This window comes from Barbus barbus (assembly GCF_936440315.1).
Source record: "Barbus barbus genome assembly, chromosome: 43".
Classification (NCBI taxonomy): domain Eukaryota; kingdom Metazoa; phylum Chordata; class Actinopteri; order Cypriniformes; family Cyprinidae; genus Barbus; species Barbus barbus.
The window spans coordinates 1,461,115-1,487,731 of NC_136721.1; the positions used below are offsets into that span (position 1 = coordinate 1,461,115).

The following is a 26,617-nucleotide window of genomic DNA, read 5'->3' on the forward strand; positions in this document are numbered from 1 at the left end:
TTTAATTTAATACAGTTTTGGGTGAAGTTTTTGGTTTTGGACACCAGAAAAAAAAACTGCCAGAATCTGATGCAAAGTCTAGTCATAATAACTTACGCTCCACAGCTAACCCACTCCAGGGAAGGTTATGTTCTGGGTAAGAGATCTCAAACTGAAATTGGATCAAAGATGTTGTCTTAGTACTTGTCATAAAAATCATCCTTTTGAGGATGTGTTTCTTTAAGTGTCCAAACACAAGGAAAAGTTTAAAGAAGATAAATAATTGTACCCACTAGCACTGGTTTGCGAGGTCATCTGAGAATCACATGCATTTCTACATGCATACCCAAAAATTAAACAAAAGCCCCTCGTGGGTTTCAAACCTGTATGCAATTCTGCAGAACACAACATAAGAACGCTGGAAACCAAACAGCACTGAAGTTCTTTCATTTCCATTGCATCTCATACAGAAAAAGAAATGTCTGGCCAAATATAAGTGTTATAAACTGTGAAGCTCAATGAAATACATTTTTGAAATTGAAAATAAATTTAGTTTAACCTTTCTCTCTCTTTGTGGCGTCTGTAAACCGTAATTCACACATTCTTCAGCACTTCAAGAGAACACTCTCTGGATTATACATAATTGTTTGGTGTAAAACCTAAAACATATTTGTTTATTAAACTTTTTGCTCAATATATGGTTGTGTATATTATCTCAGATTAGCCCAATAGTTAACTAGCAGTTCCAGTCAGCTGACTGCATTAGAACTCATTAGACCGAGGAAGTGCTTTCCTGTTTTCTGTGTAATATGCATATGTTTGAGTGATTTGCTTACAAGGAATGAAATCAGGCGTTCTTGTTTGCTGCCCCTAAATTGTGGGATGGATTACCAAAGTTTATTAGATCCTTTGCAAACATGTTAAAATCATGTATTTGTTTGATGAGGCCTTCACTATTTTTAATGACCATTAACGCTTTAATACCCATTTAAAGGGGTTATCGGATGCCCATTTTGTACAAGTTGATATGATTCTTTAGGGTCTTAAATAAATGCTTTGGTTAAAATTTCTCAATGGTAGTAAAAATCATCTTTTTAAACCGGTCAAAATCAGCTGTTTTTAGCAAGCCATTAGTCCATGTTAATGAGCGAGTTTAAATGCTAATGAGCTCTTGACCCCGCCCCTCTCTTCCATAGGGTGATGAGCTGCACTGTTTACTTTAGCCACAAAACTGTCTAACTAGCACATATTAGGAAAGGCGATTTGCAAAGATTCATAAAAAAACGTTATATTCACTTCTTCTGAAGATGAAGCTGGATCACAAATGATTCGGGCGAACATGGACACATTTAGGCAGATCGGGGATCGGTGCATTCCCTTCAAAGCGAAAGTAACGTTAATCCTCTGCGTCTTCAGCGGCTCAGATGTCGGGAGTAAATTACGACTGCTATTTTCATTATTACATTCAACAACAGAACACCTCAATCGCTTAATCTGAGACATCTCGTCTTCCCTGCACCGGAGGAGGACAGCTCTCAGCTCACTCAGGGCGGGTCTAAGGCAAGACGGCCTTGTCAATCAACTATCGTGGGAGGGGTCTGTACAGAACTACGTCATTCTGACAGGAATCTCAGAACAGCCTGATTTGAGGAAGTGGATTTAAAAAAAAAAAAATTTTAATCATTATAGGATGGATGTGTACACACATTTATGTTCAAACAACTTGAAAAGTGAATTTTGCATCCGATGACCCCTTTAATACCCATTTAAACCCCATTAATCTCAAGGCATCATTGTAGAATTGTAACTGCAGTGTTAATGCATTCATGCCACATCTGAGCTACAATAAACGGCCTGTAAATATTTATAAATATCAATTCAGATACAGCTTCTGAAAAACCAATCAAAATACTTTTTTTATTATTATATTATATAATATATTATATATTATAAATATAGTCCCTAAACAGCTCCTCAAAAGGCAGACAAAGAAACATGACTTCATATTTAGACATTTTTATTGCAAACCATATAAGAATATAAAACAATCACTGAAGAACAGGACAATAATTTATGCATCATATGAACACAATGAGATTTCTGACATGACACGATACTCCAGTTTAATCAGCCAAAGGGTAAATGACAACACTCCAATTAACAGAGAAATCCCCCACACACAGAATGGCTCACAAACCCCAGCCTGCCCGTGTCTCACAGCAGTTAGTCCTGACTGGAACTCATGTACGCTCTCGAGGTGTCTGGGGTGTTTGATTGTGTCGGTGTTTGCAGAGTCGAGGCAATGCGGCTAGAACCGAGCTCACAAGCTCAAGATCAGTCCACTTCAGTCAGGCCACACGGGCGTCTGAACTCCTGACCTCTCTCATGGATCCATTTGTTTGAAACTGCCAAACGAGAGGACAAGGGAGGAATGGACATGATGCTTTAAAAACAACCTACTTCTTGTGCCATGTTCATTTCAACAGCAGGAGTAGATCTCTCTCAGAAGAACACTGGATGTATACAATTAAAGTACACCGATCTGCAGCCTATTCATGGTATCAGCGGTGTTTAAAAAAGACAATTCTTCCCGAGTCTGTTCACTTACCCCATTTACTGCCTACTAGAACAGGACAGGCTGCATGTCTCGTTCTGTAGTCTCCTTCTCCGCTCTTAAAGAGGTTGTACCAGAACACCGCTGTTCCCTACAGAGAGACAAGGATCTTTTAATTAAATGCTACATCTGAAAAATAACTAAAAACAACACTTTAGTTTAAGGACCAACTCTCACTCTTAACTTGCGTGCATATTACCAGCATATTGGCTGTTTATACTTATAAAGCACATATTAATGCCTCCCCATACCTAAACTTAACAACTACCTTAATAACATTTAATAAGCAGCAAATTAGAAGTTTGAGGCAAACATTAGAGTTAATAGTGATAATTGGACCTTAAAATAAACTGTGGCCTAACTAAATCATCAACTTAACACTGCAAGCCGATTCAAAACTTGATGCTGACTCCAATATTTACATCTCAGGGTGATCAATGGGATAAAATTAACAATTAAGAAAAGAGATTACACTGCTTACACTGTGTCTACTACATATAATATACAGCATTTATATGTAACAAAGTGATTATTTCAGTACCATCATCAGTGATCTAATGATTTCATACAGGTTTTATTAAAGGTTCACGAAGTGTTTATAAAGATTGCCCGTACCTTTCTAGGCCAAATAGCGGCACCAAAATCAGGGAAAACAGTCGCCCCACCAGCCTCTACATCACTCATCTGTAATGAACAAAGATTATTAACATCTGCCTTTCAAGCACTACAACATGGTATGTCATCAGTGTTTCACGTTTATGTTTAAGAAAATTCTAAAAAAAGAAAAAGGACTATATAATCCAGAATATGGGTGCAATTTTAAAAATCTGGATACAAATTCTGCCCAAAATAAAGGTAAATTAGAAACAGAAGTGATACTAAGAAACCAATTTCCATCATTGTATATATATATATATATATATATATATATATATATATATGTGGACCCATATAAAATGATAATATTCTAATTATTTTTGGCATAAAAGAAAAATTTAAGTAAAGATCATGTTCCATGAAGACATTTTGTAAATTTCCTTCCATAAATGTATCAAAACTTCATTTTTGATTAGTAATATGCATTAAGAACTTTAAAAGGTGATTTTCTCAATATTTTAATTTTTTTTGCACCCTCATATTCCAGATTTCCAAATATTGTCCTATCCTAACAAAATATAAATCAATGGAAAGCTTATTTATTTAGCTTTCAGATGATGTATAAATCTCAGTTTAAAAAAATTGACCCTTATGACTGGTTTTGTGGTCTAGGGTCACATAATATATAGCAGTACCTGGAAGTTATGGCATGTTTGGTGCAATATACTTTTTATGCTATATAATTTTCTCCTGTTTTTAAGTAGAGCGGGAGTCTTTTATTTTTATCACCATTATCATTTTAATGTACTATGGAACACTCTGGATTAAATGTATCTGCTGAAGAGAGCTATTCAGAGATATCATATTGTCACAAAATATGCACAGTTGCCTAAAAAGTGCATTGCAGTGGTTCACAAGCTTTTTGACTCTAAGATGCCCATATTATTTAGTTTAATCATTTTTACTGACTTTTCTAGGGCTACAAGTCACACTTTGTGGCCACCTCATACATCCATGTTTTTCGGGACAGTGTAAATCCTGGTTCTTCAATGGAAACAGTTGTTGAGGGTGTGAATTCTAATTAGAACTCTATATTTTGAGTCGTTTGGCCTGTTTTATAGCTTATTTTGTCTTATTGTACCTGGTTGAGAGCCACCGGTGTAGTGTTGATGTGGATTCATGTTAGCCGATGACTCTGATGCCAAGTCAAGAGCAATACCAGGCACCACAGGATACACATACTTACATAATTTAAAAAAGTAGCCACACGATTTCCAGTGCCTAATGATTTGAAAGCATCAGGTTCATCTTTCTATGAAGATAAAATTTTAGAGTAAAGAGAGGCAGAGAAGCAGAAGCACAACACATGTACTTACGTAGTTCAGATAGGTGGCAAGTCTATTTCCATCAACCTTGAGGTTGCTGTCAAAAGGACGCTGCAACAGACGTTTGTAGCTTTTAAACCAGACTGAAGTGCAGAAGTTAATATCTCCGCCTCTGAGGCAACACTACTTTATGTTCAATATGACCGTGTTGGGTGTCAAATCAATTTACAAACGTGCTCAATTTAAAATAATTTTCTTAGGAGAATACTTCGGCTCCAGTGACTTATAAAGTGCCTAATGCATTCCTATTTTCATTATCAATAAATATCCCTATGACATTATCAGGAAATTTATTACCACCAGCAATAAGAATGTGCACTATTCCAAACCTTTACATTAAGGGATGTTTACACGACAACATTTTCAACTAAAAACTTTAAGCATTTTGACCGACATTTACACGACAGCAGCGTTTTGGGGGCCTGAAAAGGCAAATTTTGAAAAGAGGTTTTAAAGTGCAAATTTTTGAGAATGATAGCATTATCTCTGCGTAAACTACAAAAATGCTAATTTGTGAAAACGGTGACACCGTGCACATTACGTGTTGTGCACGTGGTGCACACCGGCCGTGTTCTGAGGTGATCAGCTCGCTGGTTTGTTCACGTCTATCTTTAATTAGTCCCTTGCTACCTCCGTGGTTCCCACCTCATTTAAAAAATCCGTAATAATCCCTATGCCTAAGAACAATAAACCCTCTTGCCTGAATGACTATCGCCCAGTTGCCCTCACATCTATAGTCATGAAGGTTTTTGAGAGACTTGTAAAGAGCCACATCTGCTCCTCCATCCTTGATACTTTGGACCCTCTTCAGTTTGCCTATCGCCCAAACAGATCCACGGACGATGCCATTTCTCACGTCCTCCACTCTTCCCTCACACACTTGGACAGCAACAATGGGAATTATGTAAGGCTGCTATTCATTGACTATAGCTCAGCTTTCAACACTATAGTCCCCATCAAGCTGGCATCTAAACTCACAGACCGCGGCCTAAACTCCTCACTCTGTGACTGGATTCAAGACTTCCTCACCGGCAGACCTCAAGTGGTGAAAGTTGGCCAGTTCACCTCAAACTCCATCACTCTGAACATAGGAGCCCCACAGGGCTGTGTCCTGAGTCCCCTGCTCTACTCTCTCTACACGCATGACTGCGTGTCCTCTCACAGCTCCACATCTATTATCAAATTCGCTGATGATACTGTGGTTCTGGGCCTCATCTCCAACAACGATGAGACCGCATACTTGGATGAGGTAGAGAGTCTCACATCATGGTGCCAGGACAACTGTCTCTCTCTGAATGTGAGCAAAACTAAAGAGCTGATCATGGACTTCAGGAAGAGACAGCAGCAGCCCTACACTCCTCTTATGATCAGTGGGACCCCTGTGGAGAGGGTGAGTAGCTTCAAGTACCTCGGTGTAAACATCTCAGAGAACCTGACTTGGACTACACACATCCAAACACAGGTTAAGAAAGCCAGGCAAAGACTGTACCATCTGCGACAGCTGAGGAAATTCAGGGTCTCACCAGCAATCCTGAAAACTTTCTATTCAGGGACCATAGAAAGTGTATTGACTCAGTGCGACTCAGTGTGGTATGGAAACAGCTCCAATCAGGACTGCAAAGCACTACAGAGAGTTGTGCGCTTAGCTGAGCGCATCTCAGGGTCTGCTCTCCCCTCTCTGCTGGACATCTACCTCAAACGCTGCAAAAATAGAGCTGTTAAAATCATCAAGGACTCTAATCACCCTGGTAACTGTCTATTCACTTTGCTTCCATCTGGTAAGCGCTTCCGTAGCCTGATGGCAAAAACTGAGAGACTTAGGAGGAGCTTCTTCCCCCAGGCCATCAGGCTCCTAAACTCTAACTCTGTGTCATAACATCACTTGACTCCATGTAAATATCACTATATCTATAATGTTTTCTACCTCATATTGCTGCTATTTAAATACCCTGTACAACTTTTTTGCACATTCCTGTTATATTATTATTTATATCAACAACATACTGACCTGCACATTTATATTTATATTTTTTTTTATCTCTTATTTTATTTTATTCTTTTTTTTTTCTCTCTACTTTTCTTTTTCTTAATATTTGTATACTTTATAATTGCACTGTCCTTGGAGCGGACCTGACCTACATTTCACTGCTGGTTATACGCTGTATAATTGTGTATGTGACGAATAAAAATCTTGAATCTTGTTTGGTCTAGTGCATAGTGTTTCTTTACAAAGCGACATCGCCAGCTACTGGCCGGGCATGAATAATACAGTGGTTTTAGTCATTTTTGTGCATCCGTGTGAACAGGGACCATTTTACAACGCTGTCATCTGCATGCAAACTTTAAAAATAAAAACAAGGGAAAAACTGTTTTCAGTACATACTTGTCGTGTAAACATACCCTTAGACACATTATAAAATGGGATTTTGCCATCAAGTGACACACTATACTCCACATAAAACATATTATTAAATAGAATAAAACTTTCAATAATAATAATAAAAATAATAATGATAATAATAAATTACCTTAAATCAGGTAAAAAAAAAAAAACAATCCTTTAGGCAAGTTTAGATTGACCACCTCAGTAGCTAATGATTACTTCGTTTATTTTGGCCTTACCCACTTCCATTATCCTTTTTGTTTCTTTTTTTAAATAACTGACATGTGGAGATATCACAAACTGTATACTAATAATATAAATTATATTACATTATATTATTATTGTCAGGAAATTATTTGACAAAATATGGAAAAAGTTGAGAAATGGATATTGTGTGTCAGCTGATAGTAAAAACGCCCCACTGATATATATTTTTCTTAATTACCAGAGAAATATCAATATGACATTGGATTATTTTTAATGAAAACTTACCCTTGAGAAATCATAATGTGGTTCATATTGACCTCCAACGCCATAGTTAGCCACCTACGATTCAACAGAAGTTATAAGAAAACCCTTTTCACACAAATTCAGTTACAGAATCACAGAGACATGTCACTATTCACAAGCATTGTGTGCGAAGAAAATCCTGTCGACCAAAAATCTGTAACTTTATATTAAGCATGCATATTACTAGCATATCTGCTGTTTATTAGCACTTATAGCACATATTAATGCCTTATTCTGCATGATCATATTTTAGATCCCTTAATACACCCCATATTTAAATTAACTTACTAGCTATTAATAAGCAGCAAATTAGAAATGTATTGGCGCAAAAGTCATAGGTAATAGTGAGAAATGATCCCCAAACTAAAGTGACCAAACTTATTTTTATTTTTTAAATAATGGACATGGAGATATGGCTGTATATTAATAATCAAAATTGTTCATTGACAAATATTTTGTACATAATTTTATTGCTGTTATTGTAACGTGTATTTCTCGATATTACTCAAGACTAATATTATAATATAATATGGAATACTGTCTCTAAAATCTTTATTATAGTATATTATATTAAGTGCTGTAAAACGATTAATCGCATACAAATTAAAAGTTTGTTTACACAATATATGTGCATGTACCGTGTATATTTATGTATATATAAATACACACACATACAGTATATATTTAGAAAATATTTGCATGCATTTACATATATTTAATATATAAACCTAACATATTTTTCTGAAATATATACATGCGTGTATTTATATATACATAATAAATATACACACAAAAACAAAAACTTTTATTTTGGATGCAATTAAATCACGATTAATTGTTTGACAGCACTAATTATATTATCACATAAACTGTAAACATCTGATGTGCAGTACATTGTTTTCCAAAAAATTAAAAGGAATTGTTCAATTAAAATTTAACAATTCCTTTTAATTTTTTGGGAAACAATTTACTGCACAACAGATGTTTACAGTTACTAGAAAATTTGATTTCTGAAATTTAGTTTTAATAATGGCATTATCATTAATTTGTGAAGTACATTCTACTGTATTATTATATACTATATGTGACCCTGGAGCACAAAACCAGTCTTAAGTCGCTCGGTATATTTGTAGCAATACCCAAAAATACATTGTATGGGTCGAAATTATTTTTTTTTATTTTATGCTAAAAATCATTAGGATATTAAGTAAAGATCATGTTCCACGAAGATATTTTGTACATTTCCTACCGTAAATCTATCAAAACTTAATTTTTGATTAGTAATATGCATTGCTAAGAACTTCATTTGAACAACTTTAAAGGTGATTTTCTCAATATTTAGATCTCAGCCAAATATTGCCCTATCATAACAAACCATACATCAATGGAAATATTATTTATGCAGCTTTTCAAATTTTGAAAAATTGACCCTTATGACTGGTTTTGTGGTCCAGGGTCACATATTATATTATACTAAACTATATTACATTATACATTATGTGGCGTGAGACTAAAGCCTATGGAGACCACAGCTTGTGAGTATTTTGGATGAATGACCTGTAGAAGTTCTGCAGTGTCTACAGTTAATCCGGTGATGTCCTCTATTCTCTGATTGACCCGCGCGATCACTGGATCGTCTTCCCCTTCTAACCATGCACTGCAGACACACCAGAAGACAAGACAATAATGACAACATTCTGTTCAACAGCTGTGTTACAATATCAAATAAGTATACTTATTAATGCACTACCTACGGGTGAGAGCTATGACCAAATCACACTAAAGGCATGCCATAATATACTTATTTTGCTGGAAATTCAATGAAATCACATGATCAAGAGTGATGTTGATCTAAATATCAGCAATTAGGAACAAGATAATCATGCGTATATACCTACTGTCATGTACTTTACATCACAAATACAGCCCAGCCCAGCCCTTGTTACCTTGTTCTTATCAAGCCAGACATGAACAGCGGTGTATGAGATGTGCTCACCTTTTGGAAACTCTGTAATTGGCGACCGTCAGAACGCCTGTTTTGGGGTCTCTCACTGTGGCTCTCGCAAGCTACAGAGTACAACTCAGAATTAGCTTCGCAAAAAAAAAATCTGTCTCTACTTCTGTTTCATATCAACTTTAATCTACAGGCTAAACTATTTTATTAATTTACACCCCAACCAATAATGCCTTCTATGAGGTTCAGTGGATTTTTAGCTTAGTGGGGTTATTAGGAAAATCAATGCTGCGGTTCTCTTTAAGCCCAAATGTCAAAAGAAAAATTACATACAGACAGAAAATTAAATCTGTTTGGCTCAAGAGGCGTTTGCAAATAGTTTTCTTTTGTCAAATATTTTCATACATTTTATTTCACTGCATCGTGTAAAACAAATGCAATTAATTGCTCTTAATTTTTATAAACACTACGCCTGCTTTTTCAAAACAGCCTCTTTTGAGGCTGTGACTATTACAGCACATTATAAATAATAATTCAAGAACAAAATATTTAATTGGCACGAAATAAAAGCACATATAGGCGTATATGGTATGTGTGATTATTAGTGGTATATCATATATAATCAAATATATCACCAAGGCCGATATTTGGCATTTTTCAAATATCGGCATTAGCCGATAAGTTTTTCCTGTTAGGATAATGCGTTCACTTTTACACGGCTCTCACACTCTCCCTCTTGTTTGCTGTCGTCGTTAACAGTTCTGTCTAATACGGAAAGAAGTCGGTCTAATAAACCGATAGAATGGTCAAACAAAGGAATTTAAATGTATACACAAAGTATTATAACGATTGCTTTTATATTATTAGTAATAGAAAAGCGAACAATTTTTTCTCGTTTGTCAACATTCAGCAAATACGTATTTACATCATTTAAACAAACCACTGAATGACTAATGAACATTTCATTTCACAAACTTAGTCAAAGTGTGCATTTGTAACCTGCATGATCGCATGGTCTCTGTGTGACGGTCGGTCCGTGTGAACTGAATGCAGACAGGAGGAGAGTTCAGCTTCACTGGAGACGCCCGATTCACAAACTTTAAGCTCGTGCAGCACTTTATGCTTTTGCCCACTGTTATAGTCATTAATTTCACATACAGCACACAGTGAAAATTACGTGTTACCTTGGCTTTATTTGAAAACATATGATTCCCAAAGCACACAAACATCCCAGAATACTCAGTGACCTGGTGGTTAGTGTTTACTTCCATTTTAATTATATTTTTATTAAATATTTATTTATTTGTGAAAAGTACTTTGCCATCTAAAGTATAAGTATGTTTATTTTACACATTTATTTTTTAAATAAATTTTCAAATTTCTTAAATATTAATTAAAATAAATACAATTATATCGGCCACCCTGCTTTCCAAGATATCGGTAGTCAAAAAACTAATATTACTTGACCACTAGTGACTATTTAAGGTGACTATTTGGGTGAACTACTCATGCCTATATACTATCCATCTGTCCGTCTAGGGTTTGCACGCTCACCTTAGGTTTGGCCAGCTCCTTGATCTTCTCTATCTCTTCATCGGAGAGGGCCTCCAGAAAGCGAACGATGTGGGGACTGTCCCACTCGTCCTCCTCCTTCATCGGCTTGAGCAGCAGACGCGGGTTCCTGTCGCCATCCTGATAACGGCAGAACAGTCGGCTACGCCTCTTTTGAGTCTGTAGGGAAATTAAGAAAAAAACCTCACTTTTTATAACAACCTACCTTATTTAGGATGATTTTTATATGTACATATATGCATTTATTTAGATAAATAAGTTTGTTGCAAACACTCATCCGAAACCAACATTAAAATAAACAATGATTCAAAATTACAGCCACAAGACTTAAACCTTGTGTGTTAACGATGTGTTAGTGTGATTAATCTAAATCTTAGTCCCCTTCACACTGTCTGCATAAGAAACATTTATATTGTTTATATTACTATAAATGTATGGCATTTATTTGATCAAAAATACAGGAAAAACTGTAATATAGTGTGAAATATTATCATTTAAACTAGCTCCTTTGTATTTGAATTTATAGTAAAGTGTCATTTATTTCTGTGATCAAAGCTGAATTTCTAGCATTACTCCAGTCTTCAGCGTCACATGATCTTCAGAAATCATAATAATATTCTGATTTGCTGCTCAGTTGTTATTAACTATTAACAGTGGTTATTATTATTGGTGTTGAAAACAGTTTTAGCTGCTTAATGTACTTGATACTTTTTTTTCAGGATTCTTTGATGAAAAGAAAGTAGAAACAGTATTTATTTAAAATAGTTTTTTTTTTTTTTGCATCATTAATATCTTTACTGTCTCTTTTGATCAATTTAATGCATCCTTTAAAAGGGTTGTACATACCCCAAACCTATAAATGAGACCCTGCAGCATAAAAGCAGTCTTAAGTCGCTGGGGTATATTTGTAGCAATACCCAAAAATACATTGTATGTGTCAAAATTATAAAGTTTTTTTTATGCCAAAAATAATTAGGATATTAAGTAAAGATCATGTTCCAAGAAAATATTTTGTAAATTTCCTACCATAAATATATCAAAGTTTCATTTTTGATTAGTAATATGCATTGCTAAGAACTTCATTTGAACAACTTTAAAGGAGATTTTCTCAATATTTAGATTTTTTTGCTCCCTCAGATTCCAGATTTTCAAATAGTTGCATCTCAGCCAAATATTGTCCTATCATAACAAACCATACATCAATGGAGAGATTAGTTATTCAGCTTTCAGACGATGTATAAATCCCAATTTTGAAAAAACAATTATACTTAAGACTGGTTTTGTGGTTTAGGGTCACAATTGATAGTGTATTACAATTTCCACAAGACTACTAAACAGAAGAAAAAAAAACAAACCTGTATTCAACATTGATAATAATCAGAAATGTTTCTTGAGCAACAAATCAGTATATTAGAATCATTTCTGAAGGATCATGTGACACTGAAGACTGGAGTAATGATGCTGAAAATTCAGCTTTGATCCCAGCAATAAAATTACAATTTACAATATATTCATATAGAAAACTGTTCATTCTGAAGTGAAATAATATTTCACAATTTTTACTGCATGTTTAATCAAATAAATAGAAAGACTTCTAAAACATTAAAAATGTCCTAATTATTGGAAATTTATGACCAGCAGTGTACAATATAATCCAAGTCTCAAACAAGAGACACTGTAAATGACTCAAAATAAGGCTTACAAAAGCAATAAAGTGAAAAGGGCAAATAATTCCCTCTGTGCATTTGGGATATAAGCTGCACTCACCATTTTGACTCCCTCTCCCCTGCAGAGGGCCTCGTACACCTCTCTCTCAGGCAGGTAGTCTTTGGGCCGCTCATAAGTGTCCAGCTGAATGGGCCTCTCGTCCGTGGGCTCCTGCTGGCTCCGACCCCGGTCCCTCAGCTCCTTAAACAGCAGCCGCTCAAAGTAGCGCAGGTTTCCTCCTGCCCTCTGGTGGCTGGGATCTGCAAGTGCATGCACAGGATATGCCCAATGGTCAAGAAATAGTAAAAAAAAAAAAACTGCATCACATTTTTCTTGACCATTGGGTTCAAAGTCAGAGTTGGAAACATCCTGATGAAAAAAAAAAAAAAAGTTTTTCCACAAATTTTGTATGCATGCAAATTGTATAATATTTATGGTACACATTTCTACATTTACATTTATGCATTTAGCAGACGCTTTTATCCAAAGTGACTTACATTACATTCAAGTTACAGTTTTTACATTTTATCAGCTCTTGCTTTCCCTGGGAATCGAACCCATGACCTTGGCGTGGCTAGCGCCATGCTCTACTATTTGAGCTACAGGAGAGCATAATTTCTAGTTATTGAGATTTATACATCACTTGACAGCTGAATAAATAATCTTTCCATTGATGTATGGTTTGTTATGATAGGACAATATTTGTCTGAGATACAACTATTTGAATATCTGGAATCTGAGGGAGCAAAAAAATCTAAATATTGAGAAAATCTCCTTTAAAGTTGTTCAAATGAAGTTCTTCGCAATGCATATTACTAATCAAATTAAGTTGATATAGATTTTCAGTAGTAAATTTACAAAATATCTTCATGGAACATGATCTTTACCAAATATCTTAGATAAAGATATTATCTTATCTCCCATTTTTGGCATAAAAGAGAAATGTATAATTTTGATCCATACAATGTATTGTTGGTTATTGCTACAAATATACCCCAGCGACTTAAGACTCAAGGTTTTGTGGTCACATTGTATTTTCAGAAAATTTCGAAATATTTTCCTCTCCCAAAATTTGTCACTACCAAAACACAATAATACATAGTTTAATAAGAAGGGCTATATTGACATTAAAGTTTTGTTTACATCTACCTTGTAAATATTTTTTTTTTTGCTATTTTATTAAAAGGTTAAGAGGTAAATCAATAATTACAATTTTAACAATATTTCAAGTGTGAAATTCTTTCTATGTAAAAGGCATAAAGCTGATCATACTGATTTCATACGTTTGTTTTTTCTCCATTCTGTCACAGAGAGAGTTTTGGTTCCTTGCCGCTGTCGCCTCTGGTTTGCTCAGTAGGGGACACTTGATTTCTAGCGATTATCGTCAATTTGATTTAGCAGATACTATTTAAACTAAACTGATCTAGACAATGACATCTCTGAATTCAACAATGAAATGCCTTTAACTGAAAATTGAGTGTTTCATCTTATTTTTATACATTACTGACACTCTATCCTCCAATTTGACAAAATATACAAATAAAGGTGACTTGACTTCAAAGTTAAGGATTCATTAGTTTGAATATGCATTGAACCAAACACTCTCATAACATCTTAGTTGATAATTCAATCTACTTCATTTTTTGACAAAACATCCCATGTTTCGGCAGTGACAGTAATGCTTTGGTAGTGACCACATCACATTACAGAATTTTAACTTGCATACTAAAACGTTCTAAAAATTTTGCATAAATGTACTAAAATTGTCCATTTCCCCTCAAATAAAGGATTGTGTGTTCCATTTTGTCACGACCGAAACAATGAGATGTTTCCGTCGTGACTGTTTCGATAAAGTACATTTTAGGGAATAGCACCCAAAAAACAATGAGGTCACTGACTACCGAAATGTAAAAGAAAAATCTAACACAGGAATATTTCCTGATCATAAATTTGGGGTAGTTCAAATCAGTCTCGGCCAATGGACTAAAACATACTATTTGGGTAGTGACATGAAAAATGTAGGACAAAGATTTACAAAGATTTTCACTTTTTAAAAAAATTCACTTAAAAAAATAAATAAAAAAAAATATATATATAACAATAAAAACAATAATGGAATAAAACAAATAATTTCAATATTTTCATAAGTTGACATTAGGGGGTTAGGGTTCGGGACAGCCACCTCTCAATGGAATTATGATATATATCTATATATATAAATATGAGTAAGCTTTAATTATATTATATATATGCATATATTATTGGGTTTCAATAGATTATAGAAGGATGTTAGTAAACATCTAAGATTTGAATTCTTAAATGCTTCTTAAATGTGATTTTGGTTGTGGGACAGCAGTTTGCACCAATTCTATAGAGTGGCCCATTTATGAGAGCTTCATGGGACTATGTGGCTATTACATTTCCTAATGATCATCTAAGGTCAACTTGCAGGTCAAACATAACAGAGAGAGAAATGGCCTACCGATGGCCACCAAGCGCCGGGTGAGTTCGATGGCTCGTGGCAGGTCACCCATCTGATAGACTGAGTAACTCAGATAATCCAAAATATCGGCTTTGGCCGTCTTGGTGTCTTCTCCCGAGTCCATCTGTCTGAGGGCCTGCTGCATCCACAGCACTGAATGATAATAGTCATTCTCATTGTAGGCCAGTTTCCCCATGTCAAAGCAGTCATCCACTGTCAGCTCAGCGTTGTAGCGAACCCCTGCGGACAGAACGTCACATTTATCACAGGTTTCAGTATGGATATTATACTGGACCAAGCGTTACCAAGTCATGTGTGCACACTATATGATTTATGATGGTCCTTTACAACTGTTGCTTGTCAAACTGTTCAAACCTAATCACAGCTGTCACTCATGCAGGGCTCCAAACTGCGACTAAAATGGTCGCATTTGCGACCAAAAATATTAATTTGCGAGTGAAGTTTTTGCTGAGGTCGCCACTGGCGACTATATATAATTTGCATGAAAGGACTTTTTTCCCGATTGTTTTGCGCTCACATCTTTTGTTATGTTCACGTATTAAACTTACATAAGACGATGCGCATCAAAGTTTTACTGAAAAGAGTTTAAAACAGTCCTCGTCTCTGCCGCACACAGTCTGCTGAACGCAGTGAGAGAGACCTGAAAGGGCCTGTTTACACCTGCTCACTTCATGCATTTTCTCTGATCGGATATCTATATGATTTGTTAAAACGTTTCCCCATTTACACTTGGCCACATAAATGTGTCTTCGCAAAACGGATATAAATCCGTTCTTCAATTCCCGCTTCATATGCAAATATAACGGAGTTCACGTCAATGAAAGCAACGGATAATTTTATTAATTATCAGCTAATTTCAATATCAAGAGAGCGCGCGGCATCAGCACTGGAAAGATAGGCTAGTCTCGCTACTTTTAATGAAGAAGATTGTGTGTTGAGCGTCTGCGACTTACTTTCAGGTTCATTCAGTTTGCGCGTCGCTTGCTGAAGAAATACTCCGCTACTCATCCGCGGTGATGCTTGTTGCATTGCGCTGTCATATCTGACTATAACATGCCATATAGCCTATAAAACGCTCTCACACGTCTATTATTTTAATATTATGGGAGGAGTAAAATTACCATATGTGGTTTCAACAACCAGATGCATTTACACTTGTCCGGTCGATCTTCTTATCGAGATCTTAGTCTATATGCTGTGTTCTGTTAATGCATGGACTTCCTGTTATTTGAAGCGCACTTGCCATCCAGTAATCGCAAAAAGCTTTGTGCTGTCTTACTTTTTAATAAACAAAGTATCAGCTTTAAAATGCTACGAAACTCAAATGATGCGGTGTGGGTGCTCTTTAATGCGGACCACAAGCGCACACTTTGGGTAATATAAACACCAGTACCCCGCGTCCACACGGTCCGTGTATGCGTCCGGATCGCGCGAGCGGAGAGTATCGCACTTAATGCTCAGGCGCGATCTCTTTAGCACCTCAGTTAAAGCAGCAAGTGAACCCATTATATATTTCGATTTACTACTATAGTATGAAATGAACATGATCAAAAGGTAGGCAATAAGAAAGCCTATAGTACAACTTACTGAAATGTTTTATGTAAAAGCTCATTGTTTCAAACTGAGGAAATGTATAAAGCTTGTAAACATTGCATTGTAATACATTTACCTCAGAATAACCACTCAGTGTCCATAAACTCATCAGTCAGCTAGAAAAATAACTATAAAGAGGAGCGTTTTGCTATATTTATGCGCTGTTGCATATTAATATTTTGGTAACACTTTATAATAACGTCCAGTTATAAGTCATTTATAAGTGATTAGTTAATGATTAACTAATCGTTTACAAAACATTCATAAGCAATTAATAAGTGATATGCTAACAATTTGTGTATGTTTTGTTAATTCATTTAAAAGTCATTTACAAGTAATTAGCTAATGATGAACTAATCATTTACAAAACATAACTATACATTCACAAATGATTAAGTAATATGCTAACGATTTATAAATCTGTCATAAGTTATCTTTATAAATAGCATCATGAAATAATCAAACAGATCCTTAATGGTTAATAGTTACTAGTTAATATATTATTAATCACTTATAGATCATTGAAATGTCAACATTGTACTATTATCTCAATAAACATTATAAATCATTTACAAAGCTTTCTGCATCCCCTAATCTAAAGTGTAAACTACTCATCAGTTGTAAATGTTTTACAAACCTTCCAGGTTACAGGTTGTTTGTGAATATATATATATATATATTTACGCACACACGACTGGAAACCATAAAGTTTGTAAAACATTTACAACTGATGAGTAGTTTACACTTTAGATTAGGGGATGCAGAAAGCTTTGTAAATGATTTATAATGTTTATTGAGATAATAGTACAATGTTGACATTTCAATGATCTATAAGTGATTAATAATATATTAACTATTAACTATTAACCATTAAGGATCTGTTTGATTATTTCATGATGCTATTTATAAAGATAACTTATGACAGATTTATAAATCGTTAGCATATTACTTAATCATTTGTGAATGTATAGTTATGTTTTGTAAATGATTAGTTCATCATTAGCTAATTACTTGTAAATGACTTTTAAATGAATTAACAAAACATACACAAATTGTTAGCATATCACTTATTAATCGCTTATGAATGTTTTGTAAATGATTAGTTAATCATTAACTAATCACTTATAAATGACTTATAACTGGACGTTATTATAAAGTGTTACCGTGACAACATTTATAGGATGCACTGCACTCAGTTGCCAAGTGATGCTTATGGTCCATGATATTGGTACAGATTCTGTGTAACGAACAATTCTTTGTGACTGTATATTTCAAGTTGTAAAAGACATTTAATTCACACTTTAAGTGAACCTTAGTCCCTCGGTTGACCTGATCATCTACAAGATGGATTAAAATGCTGATAAAGCCTAGAAAAGATAAGACAAACACATGACAAAATGATTGAAATGTTAAAATAGGGGGGAAAAATAAAATGATAATAATAAAATAAACCACTTTTATTCTGTGGCACCTAAAAAAATAATTTGGCGCCTAAGTTTTTCTTTTATAGGAGCCAATGGCTCCTTACTCGATTTTTTTGTCTGGAGCCCTGCTCATGTCAGACTGGAAATAAAATAAGTTTAGGTTTTTGTTATATTTAACGTAATTTCAGTTAATACTTAAATTATTTCAAGCAATGAAAATGTTCATTAATTTTAAAGTTTTAGTAATTGTTGCTTACCATTTTTATTTTTTTTCAATATGTCTTTTTTTAATTAAGTTTTCAACTTTAGTGTTTATTTAGTTATAGTTATTTTAGTACTTCAACAAATGAAAAGGAAGTGATGTTGCAAGAGGGAGGGGAAATTATTTTGATTTAAAAAAAAAAAATAAAAATAAAAAGAGAGCAAATGAATGTTTTAAAAATAAATGAATTTGAGTATTTTCAATAATGCTAGTGAAAATCAGACCAACAGTCTAGGAGGAGCTTGAAAATGTAGGTTGTCCGTATAAATCAATGTGACAGGCAAAGTTTGGCAGATGTTCTCGGCATGATGCAAGGAATATATCAAGACCAGTCACATGACCATAGGCAAAACTAATCAAACTATTGATATTTTTTGACCACAAGTTGGCGCTGCAACGAAACTTTTTGAGTACCTTCAGGGCACAGTGTCAAAGTTTTCATAACTTTTTTGTAACAATCTGAGTTTCATAACGATACACCACTTCATTTGCAAAATACGACATTATACTACAAATCTCAACAGGGCCGACATGGGAAAATTGGGTACTGTTCGACTCTGCATGCTGGTCTGAATCTGAAGAGAACAGTCTTATCATTTTTGGCCAAACCGTTCATAAGTTATGAGCAAAAATAGCCATTTTTCATATCTCCTGACTACTAGGTGCCGCTGTGCCAAAACTGTGTAGGTGGCTTCAGGTCATGGTCATTATAACACACACCAAGTATCAATATGCTAAAGCGTTACCAAGTTATAGCCTCACGTCCACTTTGGTGAGCTCTTTATAAAATTGTTCATGTGTTTTTCCGAGAACAGTTTGACTGTCAACTTGAATTTGATCACTGTTTTTCAGCATGGTCTTAACATGATCTGGTTAGATTATCGCAAAAATCGAACCAGATCATCTTCATCTTCAGACTAGGGTTGTCAAAATGGTTGAATAACTAAATTTGAATTTTGTACTTAAATATTATCAATATTCGAATTATATTAAAAAGGCATAATTTCAGTTAGGGGGAAAAAAGCTCATATATATGAGATGCAGTGGGATGGGGAAAAAACACCATAAAGTTGAGACATGTTTTTTAAAAGTTGAACTTATATTAATTTTACATGGCTTTCTAAACATGGGGCTCTTGAGTGCAACGGTGATAGATGTCCCTATGGAAAATGTGCAAAACATGCACTCTGTGTGAACGGCTTGGTTTCAGTTTTGCCATAAACAAGATCTTCCACACATTGATGTTCTCTTTTTCAGCAATATTTTGAATGAACAACATTGCAGATTTGGACAATTAGTGGTGCTAGGGGGCTCAAGTTAGAGACTCCAAATTTGCTGTGACTAATGTTGGAACGGTCCTCTAATAGTGCGCCAAATTTTTATAACTTTCCCCCCCAAAAAAAACCAGATACCACTGGTGCTTGGCCGCTAATTATAAAGCAAGTATTGTATTCCAATTTCAAAAATTATAAATTAAGCAACATGCATTTACAGATAACGCAAATATAACGACTGCTTCAGATTTTTCTCACAAAGACACCATTTATTCCTCAGAAACCCACTGATAGTGAGGGTGGATTTAATTTGTCCCCCTTTTAAAGTCTTGCAATGACGGTCTGAGTTTATCACCGTCTCTTTAACTGCTATCACAGCACAGGACTCAGAGCCTTGTACGAAATGGAAACAAAAGAAGTGTGAAAACAAGAGTTGGAGTTACCGGAGTACTGCCTCTGACCTGGCAGTTTGCCTTTAGAGAAGCTTTCCGAGTCCAGTTTATACGTGTCCTGCAGACGCATGAGCGCTTTGGCTGCTCCCTTCTCATCTTCCTCATCAGGGAAAGACTGTCTGTGCACAGACATGTTTGATATGAAGCCTTCAGAAGAAAAAAATAAGCTTTATTACACAAGACTAAGGCAAGATCTGAGAACAGCTGATTACTTTTTTAAAGCCACAGTGCTTTGGAGTACATGATTCTCATTGGACAAAAGCAGTATCATGTGGTCAAATATATTTGAATAATGAGAGTTTCTGTATAACTGACAGATTTCCTATATAGCACTGCTAGTTGCATGCCACTTCTTCTAAAGGGATATTTCACCCAAAAATGAAGCCGCTGTCATTATCTCATGCCGTTCCAAACCTGTATGACTTTCTTTCTTCTGTGCAACGTAGAAGATATTTTGAAGAATATTGGTAACAAAATAGTTGCCGGTAGCCATTGGCATCCATTGTTTTTTTCCCCTACTATGGAAGTCAATGGCTACCAGTAAATGTTTGGTTGGAGGGTGAGTAAATAACAGATTTTTCATTTCTGGGTGAACCACATCGTAAGTGTCTCTATTTTATATACATGTATGCATTTAATAAAAGTACATTACCAAATATTTTTGCATCATGTTGGGGTCCTGATCAGATCACCCGGTCAGGGTTATTTCTCGTGGTAATGACAGTACATTAATCGCTTGCATGGCTTTCATTTAAGTGGAAAGAGTCTCAAGAACTCCACGTGGCAACATGTAGCAACACATGTTCACACAAGTTCACATTAGGGAGTGAAAATAAGTGAGCAGCTGTCATCACTTCACACGCACTCAGACCCTGACATTTCTCTAAACAGAACTATTTTATTTGCATAGCACTTTTTTTTACAATTCACAGTGTCTTGATGTTAATGTTTGTAAAACCTTAATTCCTAACAGTCCACATTTTGCAGTTTAGAGCTGGGCGAAAGGACATTAATTCATTATGTGGTGACATGAAATTCAAATTCTACTAACTGTATATCAACTTCAGAAATATATACACACACACACACGTCAAATATTTGGATTCCAAGTTTTTTTTTTTCTTTTAACTTAAATGTGTGATGTAACGTAAACGAAGAATGTAATAAAGAATGCAATAAAATGCATTAAATAGAAAACAGTTATTTAAATTGTAATATTTCATAATATTACTATTGTACTTTCAGTCAAATAAACTCAATCATATAAAATAAATATTTCAAAAACATACAAAAAAAAAATCTTAATACAACTTTTCATATACTTAAAGGTTGTTTTTTTTGCCTGTTCTGGGATCTCCAGCTTACACCAGTTCAAACATGTTCAACATTTGTTTCAGCTTAAAACTCTTGTCATATCTCAAAAGGAGTCTTAAAATGTAATGCCAAAAGATAACACTATTACAGCAAGCATACCACAAAATTAGTGTCAAAAACTACAACTATCATAAATCTACTGTCCAATCCATTCTGTTTTTTGACTGTAACATTCCTCAGTACTTTCTCAAAGTTAAACCTTCCATGACTTGTGATAAACGCTGATATACTGTACCATCTGACGGGTCCTGCAGCACCAGACTCTCTAACTCGGACCACTCGGTGTTGAGTCTCTTCATCAGCTTGTAAGCGTTCACCGGGTGAGCTAGGAAGCCTTCAGGGTCCAACGTGGACAAACGGGTCAACATATCCAGTTTATTAGCCCAGCTGAAGCCAAAAGATAGACAGAAACACACAAATGAGTCACGGGTTCATGTGTGAGTCATACATAAAAAAAAAATATTGTAGTGAAAAATTCACCTCTTCACAGCTTCAAGTTTCATCTCTTCTGCTTCAATGTATTCTTTCAGGGATTGGACAAGCTCCCTCTCTGTAAATATCAGGTCTGTCATTTGGCCTATGAAAAGAGAAGGCACAATTTTAGCATTAAAAAAAAAAAAGACAAAGAAATGACGGCAAGACCAAAAAAGCACATTTGTGACCCTGGAGCACAAAACCAGTCTGGGGTATATTTGTAGCAACAGCCAACAATACAATGCATGGGTCTAAATTATCAATTTCTCTTTTATGCCAAAAATCATTAATATATTTAGTAAAGATCATGTTCCATGAAGATATTTAGTGAATTTCCTACCGTAAAAATATCAAAACTTCATTTTTGATTAGTAATATGCATTACTAAGAACTTCATTTGAACAACTTTAAAGGAGATTTTCTCAATATTTAGATTTTTTGCACCCTCAGATTCCAGATTTTCAAATAGTTGCATCTCAGCCAAATATTGTCCACAAACCATACATCAATGGAAAACTTATTTATTCAGCTTTCAGGTGATGTAGAAATCTCAATTTCGAAAAATTGACACTTATGACTGGTTTTGTGGTGCAGGGTCACATTTATTCAAGTTTTACAGTCCTTCAGCAAAGCCAGCCAGTCCCATATAAACGGAGTGTACTTTGATCATTTATATGTTAATCAGAAATTAAACACCACATGATTTTCATGCAACTAAGAGGAACAGAAGGAACTGTACTGATTGACGTGAAGATTTCGGCTCCTGTAGGAGAAGAGAAGGACGACAGAGTCAGCAGCGTAAACACCAGAAACATTGCCATGGTCAAGCAAAACCTGCAAGGAAACCAAACAGACATGTTAGAAATGTGCAGATTTACTTCACATCCCATTGGACTTAACTGAAGATTGCTCTGGGAGTTAAAAATAGACTTTATGCACAAAGTCTGTGCACAAGTGTGTCTATTGAGGACTAACACTGAATACAGAGTCATTTCTTTGGTGCTTGACCACAAATGGGTCAAGAAACAGCTGCAGAGCTTTTATTGCTGGTGAAAAACAAGAATATGACTAGAAAAGATATTTTATACAGAAACCGATTCAACTTATATAAAGTATACACTGCTGTTCAAAAGTTTGGTGTCGGTACATTTTTTCTTTCTTTTTTTTAAAGAAATTAATACTTTTATTCAGCAAGGATGTGTTAAATTGATTAAAATTGATGATAAAAACATTGTTAGAAAAGATTTATCTTTAGAATAAGCACTGTTGTTTAATTTATCAAAGAATCCTGAAAAAAAAAAACGGTTTCCAAAAAATATTAAGTGGCACAATTGTTTCCAACATTGATAAATCAGCATATTTGAATGATGCTGAAAATTCAGCTTTGTATCGCAGAAATAATATTTATATATTTTTTTAAATTAGTGTTTTGCCTTAATTAGGAAGCACAGTGTTGATTTAATTTTCTGGGGTGAGTATCTACTGCTTATTTTACGATCATAAAAGTGCAAGTGGAATTGGTCACAGCCACAAACAGCAAACTCTTTGGTACGAATGTGAGGGTGGAAATAACAAAGCTTTTAGCTAATGACCGGTCATTACTGTCAAAGTGTACAACCTGCCAGAACGAACGCTTTAACTGGGCGTGGGTCAAATTGGTAGAACTCAGAATGGAAACCACAGGGCGCATCCACAAGTCTTTTAAAATAGTTTAGCATTTAAAGACCTCACGATTCAATCTGAGTCGGATTCAGGAAGTCACAGTCTGACTCCAACATGACTTCTGATGCGTTGAAAATTCACTCTGGAGATTTGCTCAAAATTGCAGTGAATTATTCCAAAGAGTCTGTATAGAAATACTAATAAAATCAGCTTTCTCTGCAATAGACCTGACATAGGAATGCAGTAAGAGGGTATGATAACTTGTGGATCATTCATTCACAGCTATTCAATATTTAAAATATTATGGACTGATCCACACTCATTTTTCTTCACCTGTAAAGTTGTACATTCATGCAACTCAGTTAGTAACTCCCAGCTGACTCAAGCATTTAGCATATAATTCATTAAACAATCTCACATGGTCAGATATAATTCACTCTTGACTGCCTTTCAAACTAAACTCAGTGTAATGTAAACTCAGCAGTGTTTGATTCTCTCCAGATGCTCTTGTTTGAGCTAATGGACCAGATTTTAATTGGTGAGGGGTCATTGGAAGAGGATGCAGATTCGTCTGTGTGTAAAAATAGAGCACAATTCACACTTTACCAGTGATCTGTCTGTTAAATTCAACTTTCACATTACACTACATTAAGAGCAATATTTATCAAACCTTTAACTTACGGCAAATAGCATTAGCATACTCTTTATAAAAAAAGAAAAGACTAATTAAACCTTAAGAGCAAACCAACACAAACTCCCAAATGTTTCAGAAGTTCATGAGCAATGACGTCATCTTCTAGAAAAGTTCCTGTCCTCCTCGAGAGGATCTGCAGCTTTCAGCAACGACCTCAGTAAAACTACAATAACTCGAATAAAACAATCCATACCTTCAGCTACATTTAGACACTGATGTATGCCGTTATAAACACTCTAAATGATATTCAGTAATATTAATATTAGACCCGTCACAGCAGCTACCCATTGAATCCACTGATAAAATAGAAAGAAGAGAAAGAGGACTTACATAAATTAATAGGTTTATAAATACAGTATTAAAACAAAAAAAACTAATTTAACACCTGCAGAAAGAAAAACACAAACATTTAGAATTTAATCTAAAACAAACAGCTAGAAGCCTATTTAGGGAATAAAAAAAAACAATATAACGTACAAACGATATAAACGTGCCCATGTTTATTTTAATACAGGTTCAAAACACTATACAACTTAAATGTTACCGTCAGCAAACATAGGCTGCATCAAACGCAAAGCAACTCAATGCAATAGTCTGAACAAAAGTTAGTATATTAAAAAATACATTGTAGCAACTCGAGTTATTTAAAGGTCAGATGTCAAAGGTGTTGCACGGCAGGCCGAACTGCTACAAATCACATAATCGACTAGTGTTAAAATATAACAGCTCTTACCTCGGTTCGCGTTGAAAGTGTGAACGTGTGATGGGACAGACCAGCAGAAGCAGTCTTATAGCGACTCCTCTGCTGTGTTTCTGCTGCTTTGCAGTGATTTTAGTCGCTGCCACGTACAGAAGAGCCTCTCTAACACTTTCCACTGACACACAATCCTCATAATAAACGCGCACTCACATTCCCGAGCTCCCTGATGAGCGGCTATATCAGGGAAATATCAGGGAAAACATGTAACAAACAGCCCTTAACATCCTTTCAGCTGATCTATACTTGAGAACAACCTATCTGCATATTAAAAGTAAATGACTCTTTAATGGCATCGAAGAACAGCGTGTAAACGCAGATGAAGGATGATGGTTTTCTCGAGTCGCCATATAAACCTCGATCATGTGAACCAGAAGAACCTACTGTCTTGATCCTCTTGTGTTCAAATCATATGCATGTTACTGGATCTTAATCGAAACATTTATTAATTTAAAGATTTACTCCCCGTGAAGTTGACCAGCATCCGAGATAGATACGACACAAAAATGAGCCTATACTCTGTGATTTACGGTAAAAGGAAACATGATGGACTGCACGTCCTCTTTGAGCTCTGATGAATAGTTCAGTGCTGAGTATGATGTCTGTCAAATAATGGAAATAAGAATTGTGACCCTGGACCACTAAACCAATCATAAAGGTCTATTTTTTATAGACATAGACAAGCTGAATAAATAATCTTTCCATTGATGAATGGTTTGTTAGGATAGGACAATATTTGAGATGCAACTATTTGAAAATCTGGAATCTGAGGGTGCAAAAAAATCTTAAAGTTGTCCAAATGAAGTTCTTAGCCATGCATATTACTAATCAAAAATGAAGTTTTGATATATTTAACGGTAAGAAATGTACAAAATATCTTCATGGAACATGATCTTTACTAAATATCCTAAGGATTTTTGGCATAAAATAAAAATCTATCATTTTGACCCATACAATGTTACTGATGACTGGTTTTGTGCTCCAGGGTCACAATTAAGATATATTTTAGCATCATACACAAGAGTTACTGTAAGTTGTCACAATGACAGGGTTATATCAGTGCTAGAAAAAAATCTAAAATTAGTTTGGAATCTTTTGAGGCCGTTTCCTCTCTGCACCACTTTGGAGCAGTCATAATAATTCTCAGAAGGCCAAGGGTTTACTTCATCATTCAGTGCATAAAACTCAAAATGTGTTTCTGGGTCAGAATGACTCTAAATGATGGAGCTGGTCACATGTCATGCCTTAACTGTACTTAATTATACAAGGTCTTAAATATATGGCTGAGCAGGACCCCAGCATATTTAGTCCAGTTTGTCTCTGTTTGTCTGGTTCAGAAAGACTGTCAGCAGTTGAAGTCCAAATGACTTGGCATGATGAGCACAGTTTTTCTTGATTCTTTCCTTTACCAAAATATTTTAATTATAGTAAAAGTGTAGTAACCGTG

At 35.1% G+C, this 26,617-nt stretch overlaps 1 protein-coding gene across 2 annotated transcripts; it reads right to left on the minus strand.

Moving 5' to 3' along the window:
• Positions 1-1,981: 1,981 nt before the first annotated feature.
• On the minus strand, positions 1,982-25,693 carry LOC306862135 (prolyl 4-hydroxylase subunit alpha-2-like). 2 transcript variants are annotated; one of them, XM_079404785.1, is made up of 15 exons: positions 25,147-25,693; positions 22,797-22,891; positions 22,064-22,160; positions 21,819-21,970; positions 20,201-20,356; positions 15,184-15,423; positions 12,762-12,961; positions 10,977-11,153; positions 9,465-9,535; positions 9,026-9,125; positions 7,451-7,504; positions 4,437-4,502; positions 3,209-3,277; positions 2,588-2,684; positions 1,982-2,384 (listed from the first exon to the last, which is right to left on the minus strand). In XM_079404785.1, exons 2-15 carry the CDS (start codon positions 22,876-22,878, stop codon positions 2,314-2,316), a joined length of 1,632 nt encoding a protein of 543 aa, XP_079260911.1. In that variant the 5' UTR covers positions 22,879-22,891; positions 25,147-25,693; the 3' UTR covers positions 1,982-2,313. The 2 variants fall into 2 exon arrangements, with proteins under 2 accessions (XP_079260911.1, XP_079260912.1); XM_079404786.1 differs by having other exon boundaries at positions 20,219-20,356; positions 25,147-25,317.
• Positions 25,694-26,617: the final 924 nt, after the last annotated feature.